Source organism: Aedes aegypti, unplaced genomic scaffold (genome assembly GCF_002204515.2).
Source record: "Aedes aegypti strain LVP_AGWG unplaced genomic scaffold, AaegL5.0 Primary Assembly AGWG_AaegL5_hic_scaff_1797_PBJ_arrow, whole genome shotgun sequence".
NCBI classification, from domain to species: domain Eukaryota; kingdom Metazoa; phylum Arthropoda; class Insecta; order Diptera; family Culicidae; genus Aedes; species Aedes aegypti.
The window spans coordinates 15,244-33,596 of record NW_018735264.1 but is presented as its reverse complement, the minus strand read 5'-3'; the positions used below and the strand labels follow the sequence as shown (position 1 = coordinate 33,596).

The window sequence follows — 18,353 nt, the reverse complement described above, 5'->3', positions numbered from 1 at the left end:
GGCACTAGACATACGCGATTTACAATCGAAGTGAATGCGATATTCTCATATATTTTACTTTTTGGGAGTTTAAATTGTATTTGATTGCACAATTGACCGTGATTATAAGATCATTCAGCCATGTATAGTGTTTGTCACAAAATCAACGTTGATTTTACGTACGCGTTTTTGCTCATGCGACATGTCGCTTACGCACGGAGTTTATTATGCACAAAGCTTCAATTTGTTTACTTCAGCACTAGCGCCGCGCTCAAAGTTGCTGGCTTCAAGAACTAGTGCTTTCTTCAGGGGGTTGGATTCAATCCCTGAAGCGAGCATGAACGCTAATGGCGACAGACTTGGCGTCTCTGGTCAACATGAGTTCCTGTCATGGGACTGAAGTACCAAAAAATACGCATTGAAGGTTGTCAAAGAAGCCTTTACGTGAGCAAGGGTGGAAACGACGGAGACGAGCAAACGCTTATTCCTCCCATGATAGAGATTTTTAAGGATAGTTTACTGCCGTGAATCGCAAGTCAGTCCTATCTGCATTTTCGTCAAAATTGAGATGAGTTGAGTTTTCAACATCTCTTTCAATGCTCTTTCAGCTACACTAATGAAATAATATAATTTGTTCGGAAAAATTAGGAAAAAATAGCAAGTCAAATTGTCCCATAATGAAAAGTAACCGCATATCAGTCCCACTACAGACTTTCGCACCGTGGAACACAAAAATGTAACTTGTTTTGATCATCTTTATATTTTTCTCGGAAAGATATATTAATGAAAAGCAAGTTGTGAAAGTTTCATTAAGATTGGAACATCTTCCTATCCTCTGGATTTTTTTGAATATTCGTATGGAAAACGAGTTTGAAAACTTCACAGTCCATTTTCTCAATGCCTACTTTTTACAGATGGGACTGACTTGCGATTTACGGCAGTTTAGTCTTAGGACATATTCCAGATGATTGGCGTCAAGTTCGAGTTGTCTTTATCCCGGGAAAAAAAAGACAAAACCAATCCCAAAGCTTACAGACCGATAAGTCTGTCGTCAGTGATGCTTAAAATAATGGAAAAGGTCTTAGGAGAGTTCATGAATTCAAAATTTATGGAACTAATGCCTCTTTCCAAATACCAATTCGCTTACCAAAATGGAAAATCTACGATCTCAGCACTACCCATGCTAGTCAACAAAATCGAGAGAACTTTTCATGCAAAGGAAATCGCCATCGTGGCATTTCTTGACATTGAGAGTGCATTCGATAACGCTTCCTATTCGTCTGTAGTGTCAGCAATGCATCGGAGAAAATTTGACCCATGCATTGCTACCTGAGTACTTGCTATGCTAGGAAATCGCCGAATCTCATCCGAGTTGAGCGGATCGTGTGCCACTGTCATGGCCACAAAGGGGTGTCCTCAAGACCCCTCCATGACTTTCACCTTCACCTAGTGGTGGTTTGACTAAAGTCAATTTTTTGTCGATTTTTTTTTTAAATGACATAACTAAACATATTGAAGGAATAGCTTCATGGTATCTTCAGCAAAGTTGTAGATTTTAACGAGGTGAACAAGTTTGCTGAAGACAGTTTTTGTGTAGGGCTATCAGATTTTGAGATAAATGGTTTTGAATTTTTCGACGAAAAATACACTTTAGATAAACCGTTATAATTTATAAACCCGTGATTGGAAAAATCACTCAAAAATATATGTTAAAATTCAAGTTATATCTGATGTTCTGTGAAAATTTCATTCAAATCGGACGATAAATAACTGAGATCTAGCTTGCCAAAGTTGGTCATTTTGTATGGAAAATTGAAAAAGTTGCAAATGTTTTGTCCAATACTGTACGTGTAGCAGTAGTTAAAGAAAAGAAAAATCAATGTGAAATGTAGTGTGAAATCATGCACATAAAGGGAGCGCAAATTTGACGCATATTTATTGGCGTATTTACACTACAAATCATGCCACATTATATAAAAATCATGTACATTTCCGATATAAATCGCGAGCATGGAATCTAGCCGATTACGCGACAATTTGCACAAATTCATGAGGGTGCTGTAAATTGACAAGATATGTAGCGTAATTTTGCGATAAATCTGGCATTCTCTTTATGTGTATGATTTTACATCAAAGATTTTTCTGGGTGGTTTGAACGAATTTTGGAATTTTAGCTTAAGAACTGTGTCACATGAAGAGATCTTGAGATTACAACAATGAAACTATGAACCACAAAATTCCTAGCATTTTTGAGACCAGTACTGAAATTCTGGGGAAAATGCGGTAGAATTTTGAAGCTCCCTGTGCGTTTTCATAACAGCATGTTGAAATCCGGAAATTCTAAGTATTTATGTGATATTCTCGTTTTTCCGGTAGGGTTTCTGGTAGAATCCTTAGAATTGTTTAGAATTTCTAGAATTAAAAATCAGTTCTCACAATAGTAGTTGAATCGAGGAATAATTTTTCGGAAATCTCCGTTAAACATTTTTGTAGATCCAGTAAAATTACTGAGTTTTTTTTAAATCTGGCATTTCATTCGATTTGTTAAAATCTTTTAATCAACTCTATCTGGTGGGAATTTTGAAATCCAGGTGAGAATGTTGAGATTTTTATGGGAAATGTAGTGAATCCGATGGTTATTGTTAGAAATCAATGAGGATTCCCTTTAAAACACCATTGAAATTATAATGATTCTTATAGATTTTACAAAAAATTGCAACTGAATCCAGAAGATATTTACCGAAATTCCAAATGTTTAAAATAAAGTTTTGCTGTGAAATTCCAACCGAACTAGAAATCAACGTAATCTTAAAGATTTTTACAAGAACTTCAAAGATTCACACCAGAATTGGTAGAAATCTCAATGTCAGTGTGACTATTGTCGGCAGCCTTTCCCTGCTGATGAATCAGTTCGGCAAATCTAAGTCAGCCGCATTTTGAGGCGTATTTGTTTCAATTAAGGTGAAGATGCATCGAAGCCAAACTTCAAATTTTCAAGAGAACAAATCTGGAAAACCGAACGTCCGTTTGAGCTGAAAACTTAATCGATTGGTCATCACCAGCTAGTGACCAATCGATTAAGTTTTCAGCTTAAACGGATGTTCGGTTCTCCAGATTTGTGCTGTAGAAAATTTGATGTTTGCCTTCGATTCATCTTCAACTGAATGATTTCATGACGAAAGTCCTGAAAATCTCTGCAGGGGAACGCTGAAAGAACAAGGAATCATCTGAATGTTTTCATTAGTGTGTTTTGATAAAAATATACTGAGAATTTGGCGTTCTAATTATGATTGCCGAAAAAAGTAGAATGGCGCCGAAGCCGTAAATTACCCTACCGTTTGATAGTGTTTAACTAGCTTGCTATGAAAACAGTTAACTTTATTGATGATATATGATTTTGAGTCACTGTTTGTAAGCTTAGTATATCGTTTATGTGGAATTTGTATTTCACATTGAAATTTAAGACTTTTGACAACACATCGATTCTATGTTTCCATTATTTTGGGAAAACTGCTCTAACGCCTTTAAAGCCCGTGAGAAACAAATATCATCCAACCCAAACATATTAACATAAATCATGCCTTAAATTCGTGTACTTGTAGGGGCAATGGGGCAATATGAACATACGGGGCAATATGAGCCACCCCGGTTTTGACCTCAAAAACAGTGTTCTAATGTCTAGTGTCATTATGATCTGCTAAAGGATGCCTCAAATAGCCACCACAATAGAAACTGTAAGAATATTCGTTTGAACACTCAAGATATTTACAAAAATGTACCAATTTGTCCTTCGACATGAAAAGCTTATAATTTTGGCAGTTTTTAATTAAGCCTACAAGACAATAATATTTATAATTCTGGTAAATTTTACCAATCCATTGAAACTTATGATCATAATGAACAGTTCGTGAGCGAAATTAGATTTGTTCGTAAACAAAATTATTGAAAAACAATATATTATTTCCAAGGTGAAGGGGCGGGGCAAAATGAGCCACCTAGATTTAAGCAGAACAATCGATGTTTTGAACATAAAAATGCATTGCCTATATGTACCAGATTATATTTTTACTGCATAGTCATCTTTATACACCATTACAAGTGGAACACTATGCTAATACGTTGAACCAAGTGTCGCAATTTAGTACTAGTATAACATGGTCTGTTTACTATGTATTATGTATCTTTAAAACTAAGCCGCTAGAATCAATAATTTCAAGCAAAGCTAATACAATTTCCTTTCCAATAATGTACTCTTCACCACTAATTCTTCTCTATACTGTTTTAAATAAAAATCATTCGATTGAAAAAGGTGGCTCATACTGCCCCGTAGGGTGGCTCATAATGCCCATATGGTTGGTGACCACGTCGAAAAACATGGTTTTCCAAAAAGTTCTTGAAATAATTTGCAAGTTGATGTTAAAATTAATTATCGACGTAACATGGAAGATAACATTCTATAGTACAAGGCACTTGCATTCAAACCATAATTTTTACTGTTTTTCTATGCATTCCATGACGTTTTCCTTAGGCGGCCCATATTGCCCCGATCACCCCTACTACAATTGTACGAGCTGTTAACGTTAATTATATGATATCAAATAATAAGACGTGATGGAAATGAGCTTTAATTTCAATAATAAACCCTTATTTTTATATTGTATTTATATTAAAAAATCTCAAACATTTCCTAGCATATTCCTCTATTAATATCGAAATTCAAAATAGATTATTACAATCCATTAATTCAACTTTTCTGTCTTCTTCTAGAGTTTCGCCAAACATGTCGCTGGGTACAATGATTTGTACCCGTTGTGACGAAGGTTTTGAACCTCACGAACGAATCGTCAATTCAAACGGCCAGCTGTGGCACACCCAATGTTTTGTGTAAGTAAATATCGTTATGTAACGTAAGTAATCAAATAAATTAACCACATTGCTCAAAAAATTTGAAATCACTTATTCGCTGAATTACTGCGATTTCAGGTGCGCACAATGCTTCCGTCAATTCCAAGACGGAATTTTCTACGAGTTTGAAGGACGCAAGTACTGCGAGAAGGACTTCCATATTCTGTTTGCGCCATGCTGCAACAAGTGCAACGACTTTGTCATCGGACGGGTGATCAAGGCTATGGCGGCCAATTGGCATCCCGACTGCTTCACGTGCGAACAGTGCCATATTCCACTGGCGGATTCGGGTTTCATTCGCAACCAAAACCGGGCGCTCTGTCACGATTGCAATCAGAAGGAGAAAGCCGATGGGCTGGGCAAGCACATGTGCAACAAATGTCAGTGAGTATCGTGGAAATGGCAGAAATGTGTAATGTACTCTCCTGTGCAAAAGTTTGGAGTCACCCAAAAACTTACAAAAGTGTTATATGTAGGTATGTCTCTGTGATTACACCTCAAATTAAAACTCTCTATGGCTAATTCGAAAGGCAGCGAGTTAGTCTTGCTTCGTAGGTATTTAGACCAAAACAATTTTTGAATTTTGTTGACTATTTTTTTTACTGAAATTGTCACATTTGTTTCAGAAAAAAAAAACAAATGGAAAATTCCTCGAAAAATTGCAGAAGTATTCTGTGGAATGATATCTGCAGAATTTATTTGAGCAACTTTTCATGAACCCTTAGGATTTTTTTATTTATTATTGAGCTTTAAAACTTCATTAACCTTGTTCATTCGGCTCAAAACGTGGGGAAATTCGTGGAATATTTCTTAGAAGAATTTTGGAAAATTTCTTCAATAATCTTTTGACAGTCTCAAAACGGTTCGTGAGAAATCCTCGCAAAAATATTTGGAAGAATTCTCCTAAGAATCTGCGAAGGACTTAAAATAGAAGTACTTCAAGGAACAGCTGGACAGAACTTTGAGAAATAAAAATATTTCTTGCGGAAAGTTCGATGAAACTCTCGAACTCTAGAAATTTAAGAAGAACATGCAAAAATTGAATGAATATATGGCGAAATTCCTATTGACTTCATTAGACAAATCATCGGATGAATACTTAAACCTAAAGACAGCCTAGAAGAAATCCCAGGAAACCTTTTGTGAGCGTCACTGAACAAATTCTGGGATGCAGCCTAAGCCTAAGCCGAATCCCATGAGAATTTTTCATAAAATATCTCTAGAGCAGGGCTGCCCAAAGTATTGTCTACATATGAGTCTAACTTGCCAAGATCTGTTAGAGATTCAGGACAAACTGAGTTATTTCGAAGTTCAGTTTGATGTTTTTAGAATTAAATGATTACCTAATTTCTCTTTCATGTATTTCGTCATTAAAACTTTCACTGAATAACATGCTGTATTTCACTGAATACTGGGCATGAATTGAATATAATCTAGATAGGTATTTGAACAAAATCAAACATAAAGTTTTGCAAAGATTTCTTACAGAATCATTGACAAGATTTTTATGGAATACTTGGAATGATTCCATAAAACCTGGAATTATAAGTACAACTCTCGCAGATCCCTTTGCAGGCTTCTCACAAAATCTCGAATCCTCTTCAGAATTTTTACAGAACTCTAAGTTTGCTTCATGTGTTGATTTCTATCACATCCTGAACATCATTCTCAAAGAACTCAGGGCTGCATTTTTAAAACAATTTTAGGCTAGATTCTAATGTAGTGTAAAATGGGGTGAATAGAAACACTCTCCGACATGTTTGAATGTGTAAAACTTAAACCGTGTGGATAAAATACAATATTATTAGTCCAAAATATGGGTCACGTCTTCCTTTGCTAAGACCCCAATTGCTGTTAAAAAGTAAAAATTATATCATACAAAGATTTATGAAAATGTTGTATGTTTCTATTCACCCCGTGATGGGGCGAATAGGAACACTGTTCAGTAAATATCAATACTTTTTTTCATTTTAAATGAAAAATAAACTCTTTTTCAAGTACATCTCAAAGAAATATCCCAATGTATTACCTAGTGAAGAAAAAAATTATAATTTTTCAAAGCAATTTCAATTTTTGATCATGTTAGAAATTGGCAAAATGGCGGATGTTTTAAGCTGTCAAAAATGGTTGAAATTTCGATATTTTCTTCTCAATTTTATAATGACAAATGTAGCAAAATTATTAATTTGAAAATAGTCTATCGATACTCTGTTGCTAATGAACTAATGGAAAAAAATATATTTCATGAGGTTTTTAAATGATAAATTACATAATAGTTGCATTTCTAATTGTAGGTCGCTTTGTTTCTATTCGCCCCACTTTTTCTATTCACCCCGTTTTACGGTAATCCAAAACACAATTCTCACAAATTTCTGGGCAAGATCATCACTAAATTTTAGGAAAGATTCTCATATAATCCTCTCTAACGTATACAAAAACATTCTGCTTCACGAGTTTTTTAGGGGTTTTATAACTGATTCATCCTTGAGGGCTTGAGCATAGCAGGAAACGCTATTTGAATTTCTTAAAAAAAATCTAGTAATGATACTACAAGAAACGGAGGAGACAAGCCTAGATAAGAACTTTCAAGCATATTTAGATAAATTAATACTATGCCGTTTGGTCGAATGCCGACTAACGGCCTGCTTCAGAATTTCTTAAAAACAAATCTAAAGGAATACTAGGAGAAACGGAAGAGAAATGCCTAGAGATGAAATTTAAAAAAAAATGCGGATTAATTCATGAACTCTTTTAGGGCATTGTGATTATTTTTACCAATTCTATAAGCGATAGGATAGACTGCTTCCGAATTTCTTAAAAACAAATCTAAAGGAATACTAGGAGAAACTGAAAAGAAATGCCTAGAGATGAAATTAAAAAAAAAATGCGGATTAATTCATGAACTCTTCTAGGGCATTGTGATTATTTTTACCAATTCTAAAAGCGATAGGATAGACTGTATTTTCTCAAATTCATTTCATAAAGCATGGAGGAATTATTATAGGAATAATTAAAGATTTGAAGTTCCCTCCCCTTGGTTATGCGACCTTGCCGCGATGGGAGGGCATAATCCATTAGCCCATATGATGGAAACCAAAGGCGTAACCTGTAGTGGTGGTATCACATTTTGGCTTTTTTGCTTAAAGCCGCGTCATAATTTATATGGCACAGACGCAATAATATCTCGGATGTGATCCAACGGACATTCTGCGTCATTGATAGAATTGATGCCCATTTCAAATAATTATTCTATTCGAAGTGGACATTAATACTATTGGTGACGATCAGTTTGTCTTTTGCTAACCTGAATGATCCGTAGCCACTCTTACTATTAGCTAGCTAGACACATCGTTATCATATTCGACGTAGGGAATATTACTCTGAGGAAAATTACTAGTAGATTCACTGAGTAGAAATAAGTGGCGACAATCTTATTTTAATATGGTTTTTACATTGCCATAATAAGAAATATCTCTTTTGTAACAACGGTATAAATAATTCTGATTCCAGCTTCATTTTCGCAAAATTTACAAGCAGAAAGTAGCGTTGTGAAGCATTGCATTTGCCACCGAAAATGAATCTTATAGGAGACTGTAATATAAGGCTAAGGTAAACTTTACTTTAAATATTCACTATAAAATGACTATGGAAAGTAAGACGCTGAGATCGATTTAGAGGGTACATTGCTAGTTTCTGAACTGGCTAGAATTCGATGAAATTGTTGACAGACAAGGAAAGTGACTTTTTTCTTTAAGGATATATGAACGTAAGACTTGACATTAACTAGAATTACTACTAAACTGCCTAATTTTGTTAAGACTTGACGACAATTGACATTTAAGACTCTAATCTTATGTAAATAGGGGGGTCTGTAGCCTTGAGGTTACGCTTTCGCTTCATAAGCGGAAGGTCATGGGTTCGATTCCCAGCCCCTCCACAAAAAAACCCGTCCAGCCACCAAAAGACGCCTCTCGGAGGACCGTGCTTTGGGGAGCACATCCATCCTCCGTCAGTATCAGATGGTGACTGAGACAAACTGACCCTCTTCGCAGGCAGCTAGCCTCACTAACAGCAGAGTTCTCTCCTACCTGCTCGGTGAGAGAGTAAATAGTAGGAGAGAGTGAAAGTAGATGGAAGTATAGATAAGTTAAAAATAGATCTGTATCGGTAAAGAAGCTACAGATCAACTGATTCCGGCACAGTAGTGGCCACGAGCACAAAATGCCTTGAAAAAAAAAAAAAAAAAAAAAAAAAAAAAAAAAAAAAAAAAAAAAAAAAAAAAAAAAAAAATCTTACGTAAAAGACAGGAGTAATCAGTATAGGACTTAAATGACAAATTATTCAAACCATTTTGACTACACAGTATTAGTAATGACACTACTACACTACTATTTTAAAAATTCTGATGGAGCTGCTGATTTTCACAATGCTTCCTTTTCTCAGAAGCAAGGGAATATGGTATTTTTTAAAAAACTACCACGTCACAATACTAATAAAAAAACAGTGTTCATGCGGGCAGCATAGCCTACTCCGTCTGAGTATTGGTCCTGGTAGAGGGGAAACTTGGCAAAAGCAAGAACCGAGCTTGACAAGTTAAGCTGTCAGGCAGCTCCAACTGAATACCATATAAAAAAATAATTAAAGGTTTGAAGTTGGAAGAAATTCAAGTATGAAAACCTGGAGCAGTCCATGAAAGAATCTTGGTAGAAATTCCAAGATAATTCCAGGAGAAAACATTGGGAAACTCTTTGATGAATTTTCAGGAACTATCCTTGGAAGAATTATCGATAGTAAAAGAATCCCTATATTCAAGTGAAAATTTAGAAAACAAAATTTCGAAAAGGTTTCGATAAAATTGCCAATGTTTAGATTGTTTAGATTGTCTCATTACCTTCGAATAAATCACAGAGTCTCAATACGAAATGTAGATTACAGAAATATGGATAAAAAGCTTTTGTATTGATTTTTGAAGGGTGAGAACTAATCTTGCAAGGGTAGAATAAGGTAGAGGAGAGACTAATAGTAGCAATACAATAGTACTAGAGCCTTAAATTATCTTTGTATATTGTCTTCCAGTGGCGTCATCGATGACGCTCCGTTGCGGTTCCGAGGAGAGGTGTATCATGGTTATCACTTTAACTGCACGGCCTGCGGGGCTGAGCTGGATTCATCTGCCCGGGAGGTTAAAAATCGTACTGGATATGCCGCGAACGACATGAATGAGTTGTATTGTCTGCGTTGTCATGACCGTATGGGTATCCCAATCTGTGGAGCGTGCAGACGACCCATCGAGGAACGTGTTGTCACTGCACTAGGCAAGCATTGGCATGTCGAGGTAATTTTCAACATAATTTAGTTCGTAACAGTTCACTAATTATTGTCTTTTAAACAGCATTTTGTGTGTGCCAAATGCGAGAAACCATTTTTGGGACATCGTCATTACGAAAAGCGTGGTCTTGCCTATTGTGAAACTCACTATCATCAGTTATTCGGTAATCTCTGCTTTGTTTGCAATCAAGTTATTGGCGGTGACGGTAAGTACAAAACTACGTTAATATCAACTATCAACTGTTTATTTTTTGCCCTCTTATTAGTATTCACCGCATTGAACAAGGCATGGTGCGTGCATCATTTCTCATGTTCAATTTGCGACACCAAGATGGATCAAAAATCTAAATTTTACGAATATGACGAAAAGCCCGTTTGCAAAAAATGCTACGAGAGGTTCCCGAACGAGCTTAGACGCCGATTGCGTATGGCACATGAGAATACACTGAAGAAGAACGTCGTCTGAAATTTCTGATTGACTGTCTTCCGAGAACTTGTTGAAAAAGAAACGCGATCGAAACGGAATTGTGGCCAAATTAAATGCTTTCTAATCATGCTAAACAAGCACAAAAATAAAAAAAAAATAGATGTTATGAAAAGTGCCTTAACACTCGAAGATTTTAATAACGTATTTACATGTGTTCTTTATTTAAGGCTAATTATTGAATGATTGTCATACACTGTTAATATTTAAGGTATCATACAACTACCGTTTGCCATTCGTTTGTTGTTTTTAAACCATTATAATATCTTTTACATTTTACATTTGATTTTTAAGGAAGCAAAATTTGAAATTTCTACAATTAATCTTAATTTAGGACCGGTTGAATGAAAAAAGGCTAATAAAACGACTTTTTAGCAACCTACTAACATTTTCAAGCGCAAAATTGATAATAATGAAAAGTGCTTGTGACATTTATGTCACACAAGGAAAAGGATACGACATGCAACAAATGAATGGCAAAATTTATTTCATGATTTATGTGTCCATTGTTAGAAACGTAACATAGCAATTATACGGTTGAAAATAACCCCAAATTTATGAGATTATGATTTCTTCCTTAGAACAAAAGAACAATCCTTGAGTCTTCAACTCTTTCGTTTACATGATTACTCCATAAACTACTTAAAGAATTTCTCCTGGATTTTCCCAACAATATCACAAATATGTTCGTCCAAGATTTACGCTAATGGCTCCTCGAGCAATTTCTCAATAGATACCTTCAGATCTTTCCTCATGAACACTTTCAGGAATTATAACTGGAATTTTCAGAGCTTATAGGGTAGAAGCACCGGTTTTGGCCATACACCAGTTGTAGCCATAGTGGATTAAACACCGTTTTACATAGCCAATCAGCATGAAACCTTTTGTGTGCAGTAGATCACATTCATGTGATAGAGCTACATTCATTTACTTGTCTAAATTGATTCAAAACATAAGAAAAACAATTAATTTTCCTTATAATTTTAACTCCCATACACCTAATTTGGCCAGGGCGCTCCTAATTTGGCCACTCTCATGAGAAATCAATGTAATTGGCCAATTTAGGAACCGAAGTTAAATCTCTGGCCGAAACTGGTTCCGTTGGCCTATATTGACCAACGGGATTTTCAAAGCGAAAAAATGGTTTTGGCTCATCAAAACTGACTTACACATATAATATAGATTGAAAGCTTGCATTTGACATATTTGCTGTATAAATACGGCTTCCCATTCAGTTTTTATTGACATTTTCTCTTAGGCTGGCCAAAACCCGTGCTTTTACCCTATCAGAGAAACTGCCTAACTTTTTTCAGGATTGTAGATAGAATTTAATAGTTTTTCGAGAACATCTTCCAAAATTTATCTTATAAGATAGCTCTATATTTATTTATTTTATTTATAGAGCGAGTGATGGCGTTTAAGCCTAGGCTATGATAAAAGCCAGAGCACTAGGAGGAAATTCCAACCCCTGGACCATCGGATAACTATGGAGTGCAAAAAACATTCTTAGCAATACCACTCCTAACGGACATAATCCGATCGTATCACTTGGTTATGGTGAATCCTAAACCATTATTCACCCATCCACATCCTTGATATCTATGAGGGCGTCGGTGAGTTGCCGGCCTCTTGCTAAGTAAATATCATATCATCATCCTTTCCTATCCCAGTAACGGAGCAGATGGGCGCGTTAAAGGATGCACCTGGTGTTGTTGTTAGAACACACGCCTCTCACGCCGAGAACCTGGGATCGAACCCCACCCCCGCTAGTCACTTATGACTAGGGACAATGGAAATTCCGCGAAATTTGGACTTTGCCGCGAAACTTATTAAATCCAGTGAAATACCGCGAAATTAGTTAAATTTGGCGAATTTATATGATAGCCACAGTGAATTCCAATTTTTGTTTATGAAAATGGTTTAATCATCGTGAAGTGGAAGTTCCGATTGTATAACATTTTGCGGTAATCCACTTCGCGGTATACGATTTCGCGGCGTGCCATTTCGCGGTACGACATTTCGCGGTTGGTACCATTTGGCGGCATGTTATTTCGCGGTCAGTATTATTTCGCGGTGTACCGTTTCGCGGATTGTACCAAGAAGTTTCATATATCTTAACAGTGCAATTTGAAGGACGGCCTGTGTTCAAAAGAAGGGTAAATCACCGATGAAAATGTTATTAGTGATAATGCCAACAATTTTCAGTGCAACTCATAGGAAAACCCACACCGCGAAATGGTATAGACCACGAAATGACATACCGCGAAATGGTACCAACCGCAAAACGGTAAACCGCCAAATGATACAAGCCGCGAAATGGTACACCGCGAAATGGTTGACCGCGCAATGGTTTACCGCGAAATGTCGGACAACCGGAAGTTCCATCAAAAATGTTTTATCGTTTAAAAGACGTCAAAGTTGAAACTATAACACTTGAAAGTTATTAATATTTTTAAACACACCGTGCGTAAAGATTCTTCTTCTTGGAGTTACGTTCTTACTGGGACAGAGCTTGCTTCTCAGCTTAGTGTTCAACGAGCACTTCCACTGTTATTAACTGAGAGCTTTCTTTGCCAAAGTTGTCATTTTCGCATTTGTATATCGTGTAGCAGGTACGATGATACTCTATGCCCAGGGAAGTCAACAAAATTCTATTACGAAAATATCATTGACCGACCGGGAATCGAACCCAGACACCTTCAGCATGGCTTTGCTTTATAGCCGCGGAATATTATCACTCGGCTATGGAAATGTCCTTTTTACTATACCATTTAATTCCACTAGAGTTTGTATCCATTGACAGATACGCGTATTTCGACCACGACTGCAAGGCCGTCTTCTGTGTCGTATACTACACTCGACTTGACGACACTAAAGACGGCCCACACTGGGGCAGAATCGAAAAAACGCGGAAACAACCTATAATTCTTCATGGAAAGATAGACGTTTGGTGTCTTCAACGAAAATGGTCCTTTAATTGAGAAGATTTTTTGATAAAAGTCATATATTTCTGTATTATTCGCATAATGGCTCATATTGCATTTCGGTCAAATGCATTTTAGGTGGATGGTTTCTTCGGCAAAGTTGTTCATTTTTATGCTGATAATTATTGTGAAGACGTCAATTTCCAAGGCCTATATTTTTAAATATAGACATTTTTTTCTAAATGGTGCTAAAAAAACCGTAATATTTGACAACTACCGAAAAGCTAAACATTACATTAATTTTTTAGCTTTTCGGTAGTTGTTAAACTTCCACTCGGCTGGTTGGCCGTAAACTACGATTCATAATTAAAACAAGTACGTAATATTTGAGTTTTGCATGTGAGCGGTTCCACAGAAAATGACGACTTTTTTCCCAAATTTCATTTTATATTTTTTGATTTGGATGAAATTTTTCACATGCTTTCTTTATGCCCAAAAATGCCTTTTTGCATCATCGGCTCGCCATTTTGACTCTAGCCTTACTTTTGAAAAGGCCTAAGAAAAAAATCCTTTATAATTTTCAAAAAATTTAACTTAGAAACGGTTTGTCCGATCAGTTTGGTGCCTTCCGCAAAGTTTTAGGTTATTGTTGGGACTATCTGAAAAAAAAAATACACTGTAAAAAAAATGTTGTATTTTTTTATATATCGAAAATAAAGCTTAAAATCAATTTTCTCAAAAATCGTACTTCTGATTTTTTTTTTATATGTTAAAGTAGACAAAAAATGAAGTCTTTTACACAGTGGGTCAAGATGGAGAAATCATGGACAAAAAGTTATATTTTTAAAAAAAGGTGAATTTTTGAAAATGGTCATAATAAACTTTTTAAATATTTTTAAACTCGATTTTATGAAAGTACGCAAAATTTACAACAAAAAAGGTATACGGAAAAAATCAGGCTAACTTGTACCGTTTTAAAGATACAGCGATTTAATACAAAATTATGATATAATTTTCAATTTTCGTCATTATAAAATAACTTAGAAACGGTTTGTCCGATCAGTTTGGAGTCTTCCGCAAAGTTTTAGGTTATTGTTGGGACTATCTGGAAAAAAAATATACACTGTAAAAAGAAATGTTGTATTTTTTTATATATCGAAAATTAAGCTTATAAATCAATTTTCTCAAAAATCGTGTTTTTGATTTTTTTATATGTTAAAGTAGACAAAAAATGAAGTCTTTTGCACAGTGGGTCAAGATGGAAATCATGGGCAAAAAAGTTATGATTTTTTAAAAAAAGGTTGATTTTTCAATATGGTCTAAATAAACTTTTAGAATGCTTTTCGACCCGATTTTATGAAAGTACGCAAAATTTTCAACAAAAAAGTATATGAAAAAATTTTGCTAATTGCTACCGAAACATTTGAAAAGTTTATTATGACCATTTTCAACAAATTCACCTTTTTTTTTAAATCATAACTTTTTTGTCCATGATTTCTCCGTCTTGACCCACTGTGCAAAAGACTCAATTTTTTGTCTACTTTAAAATATAAAAAAATAAAATAAATCAAGAAAACGATTTTTGTGAAAATGGATTTTTAAGCTTTATTTTCCAAAAAAAATATAATTACATTTTTTTTTTTCACTGTGTATATTTTTTACAGATAGTTCCAACAATAACCTAAAACTTTGCGGAAGAAACCAAACCGATCAGACAAATAGTTTCTGAGTTTTAATTTTTTGAAAATTGTTAAGGCTTTTTTCTTAGGCCCTTCCCAAAAGTAACGCTAGGGTAAAAATGGCGAACCGATGATGCAAATAGGCATTTTTGGGTATAAAGAAAGCATATGCCAAATTTCAGCCAAATCAAAAAATACAAAAGTAAACCGATATTCGAATTCAAATGGAACCGCTCATGTATTTTTTCACATAAAGTGCAATATATCGCCTATGACTATGAAATGTATTGGCATAAAGCAGGTGTGGTACAAATTTGATGGTAAAAAAAAATTTGTTTGATTTTTCAAAGAATATTTTCAATAAACAGAGATATTACGAATAGGCCATTTTTGCGATCGGGTAATTTCGGGCAGTGTTTTCGTCGCCATCCACTTACGAAAGGTCAGAGCGTTATTGTGTATTATTTTCTAGGATATGATATTCGATATATTTTTTATAAGCGATCTGGAAGTATGCTAAGCTTATAAAAAGTTTCAAAACTATTATAGCAGTTTTCCAATGAAAACAAAGTTCATAATAATAATTAACATCTTTGCGGTTTACTGGGGGTTACATTTACTTAAATATTTATAACATACATGATTATGTATTTTCTATTCGCCATAAGCGTAGTACGGAGAAACCGAATATAGTACTCAAAACAATTTTATCAGTTTTTCAAAAATAGTGGGGCTTTGGAAATTTACATCTTGATCAATTAATGTCATAAAATAACGATCAAATTTGCCGAGAAATCATATACATACCTAAATTGTCATTCGACCGAAATGGTTAATATGAGTCTGGCGCTTATGGCATTTTGCGAATAGAGCAATGTAAAGACAATGTATATAACACATATTTGAGTAAATTTAGCTACCAGTGAACCACAAGAATGTTAATTATTATTTTGAACTTTTGTTTCATTGGAAAACTGCTTCATTGTGATGTAGAATATTTTTAACCTTTTTATAAGCTTAGCATACTATCAGATCGCATAGAAAAAATATATCGCAGATCATATCCTAGAAATTAAAAGACAATAATGCTCTGACCATTCGTAAGTGGATGACGATTTGAAAACAACTTGCCGATCGCAAGAATGCCTATACGCAATATCCCTGTTTTTTGGAATATTCTTTGAAAAATCAAACAAAATTTTATTTTTAACATCCAATTTTTACCAGACCTTCTTTCTTCTTCTTTCTGGCGTTACGTCCCCACTGGGACAAAGCCTGCTTCTCAGCTTAGTGTTCTTATGAGCACTTCCACAGTTATTAACTGAGAGCTTACTGTGCCAATGACCATTTTGCATGCGTATATCGTTGTGGCAGGTACGAAGATACTCTATGCCCTGGGAAAGTCGAGAAAATTTCCAACCCGAAAAGATCCTCGACCGGTGGGATTCGAACCCACGACCCTCAGCTTGGTCTTGCTGGAATAGCTGGCGCGTTTACCGCTACGGCTATCTGGGCCCCTGCTTTATGCCAATAAATGACACAGTCATAGGCGATATATGACATTTAATTGAAAAAATACATGCAAAACTCAAATTTTACGTTTTTGAGCAACCATTTTCTTAAAAATTACCTATATTTTAAAAATAGTAGGCCTTGGAAATTTGACGTCTTCAGCAATAATGTTCAGCATAAAAACAATGAACAACTTTGCCGAAGAAACCATACACCTAAAATGTCATTTGGCCGAAATGGCATATAAGCCATTTATGCGAATAATACAAAAATATATGACTTAATGTAAAAAAAATCGATATCATTTGAAAAGGACCATTTTCGCTGAAGACACCAACGTCTATCTCTTCATTCCGATGAACTATAGGTTGTTTCCGCGTTTTTTCGATTCTGCCCCAGTGTGCGGCTTACAATTGAGGTCAAAATACACGTATCTGTCAAAGGATTACAAACTCTGGTGGAAAAATGTAATACATAGTACTAAATTTGGGTTTTAAAAATTTTAACACGATGCGTTGGTGGCTATTTGGAGTATATAATTTCTAACGGGCTTTAAGGTTATACGAATCATGGGTAGTGGTTAGAGTCCGCGGCTACAAAGCAAAGCCCATGCTGAAGGTGTCTGGATTCGATTCCCGGTCGGTCCATGATCTTTTCGTAATGAAAATTTCCATGACTTCTCTGAGCATAGAGTCTCATCGTACGTGCCACACGATATACGAATGCGAAAATGGCAACTTTGGCAAAGAAAGCTCTCAGTTAATAACTTTGGAATTGCTCATAAGAACACTAAGCTGAGAAGCAGGCTCTGTCTCGGTGAGGACGTTAATACCAAGAAGAAGATCTGCATATTCTGCCCACACTGGCCCTCCTATCTATATATTTCAGGACGTGAATTCTAAATATGTAATACCATCAGTGCACCAGATTCCGCTCATTTAAGGGAAGCTATGTGTTCAAATGTTTATTATAAAATAACTATTGTATCGATCAAAACTATTTCATGTCACAATGTAGCTCCAAGTATAGGTAATCAGGGGCAAAATAAAAAGAAATTTGAAAAACTTTCATAAAAAAATATTGAATTGCATTTGTTACTGCATCTAAGTGTTCCTATTTCCGCTCACGTTAAAGAGATTTCGGGACGAACTTACTGAAAAATGCATTACTTCGAATTTCGTTATTTATCCTGATATTTTTTATGATCAAACCATGGCCTACTACTGCATTAAAGAAGGCTGTTTTCTAAAATCGACATTTTTTTTAAATTTTTGTCAATTTTCCTGGCATGAGCGGTTATGGAACACACAAAAATACCTAGTGGTCCAATAACCGCTCACGAAGGACTGTGTTTTGAATATAAAGAAATATTTATCAAATGAAATAATGTCAGACGACTTCATTTAAAGTTGTTAGTATTGCTAGAATATATCGCGCGAAAAATGTTGGTTTTTGACACGAAAAATCAATTTTTACACTTGTGAGCGGAAATAGGGGCATGAGCGATACTGGTACACTGATGGTATTCTCATTTTACTGGGA

The 18,353-nt window shown here is 35.3% G+C and overlaps 1 protein-coding gene across 1 annotated transcript; it reads left to right on the top strand.

Annotated features, from left to right (window-relative positions):
• Positions 1-4,720: 4,720 nt before the first annotated feature.
• Positions 4,721-11,254, top strand: LOC110680770 (LIM and senescent cell antigen-like-containing domain protein 1). The gene is made up of 5 exons (XM_021856555.1): positions 4,721-4,863; positions 4,963-5,268; positions 9,961-10,219; positions 10,277-10,418; positions 10,479-11,254. The coding sequence occupies exons 1-5, from the start codon at positions 4,760-4,762 to the stop codon at positions 10,676-10,678; spliced, it is 1,011 nt and encodes a 336-aa protein (XP_021712247.1). The 5' UTR covers positions 4,721-4,759; the 3' UTR covers positions 10,679-11,254.
• Positions 11,255-18,353: the final 7,099 nt, after the last annotated feature.

What these genes read in the sequence shown, in the direction of transcription:
- LOC110680770 (XM_021856555.1), top strand. Translation starts at nt 4,760, where the DNA reads ATGTCGCTGGGTACAATGATTTGTACCCGTTGTGACGAAGGTTTTGAA. An exon ending in GCAAGCATTGGCATGTCGAG is followed by an intron (nt 10,220 to 10,276) that starts GTAATTTTCAAC and finishes TCTTTTAAACAG; the next exon opens with CATTTTGTGTGTGCCAAATG. An exon ending in TCAAGTTATTGGCGGTGACG is followed by an intron (nt 10,419 to 10,478) that starts GTAAGTACAAAA and finishes CCCTCTTATTAG; the next exon opens with TATTCACCGCATTGAACAAG.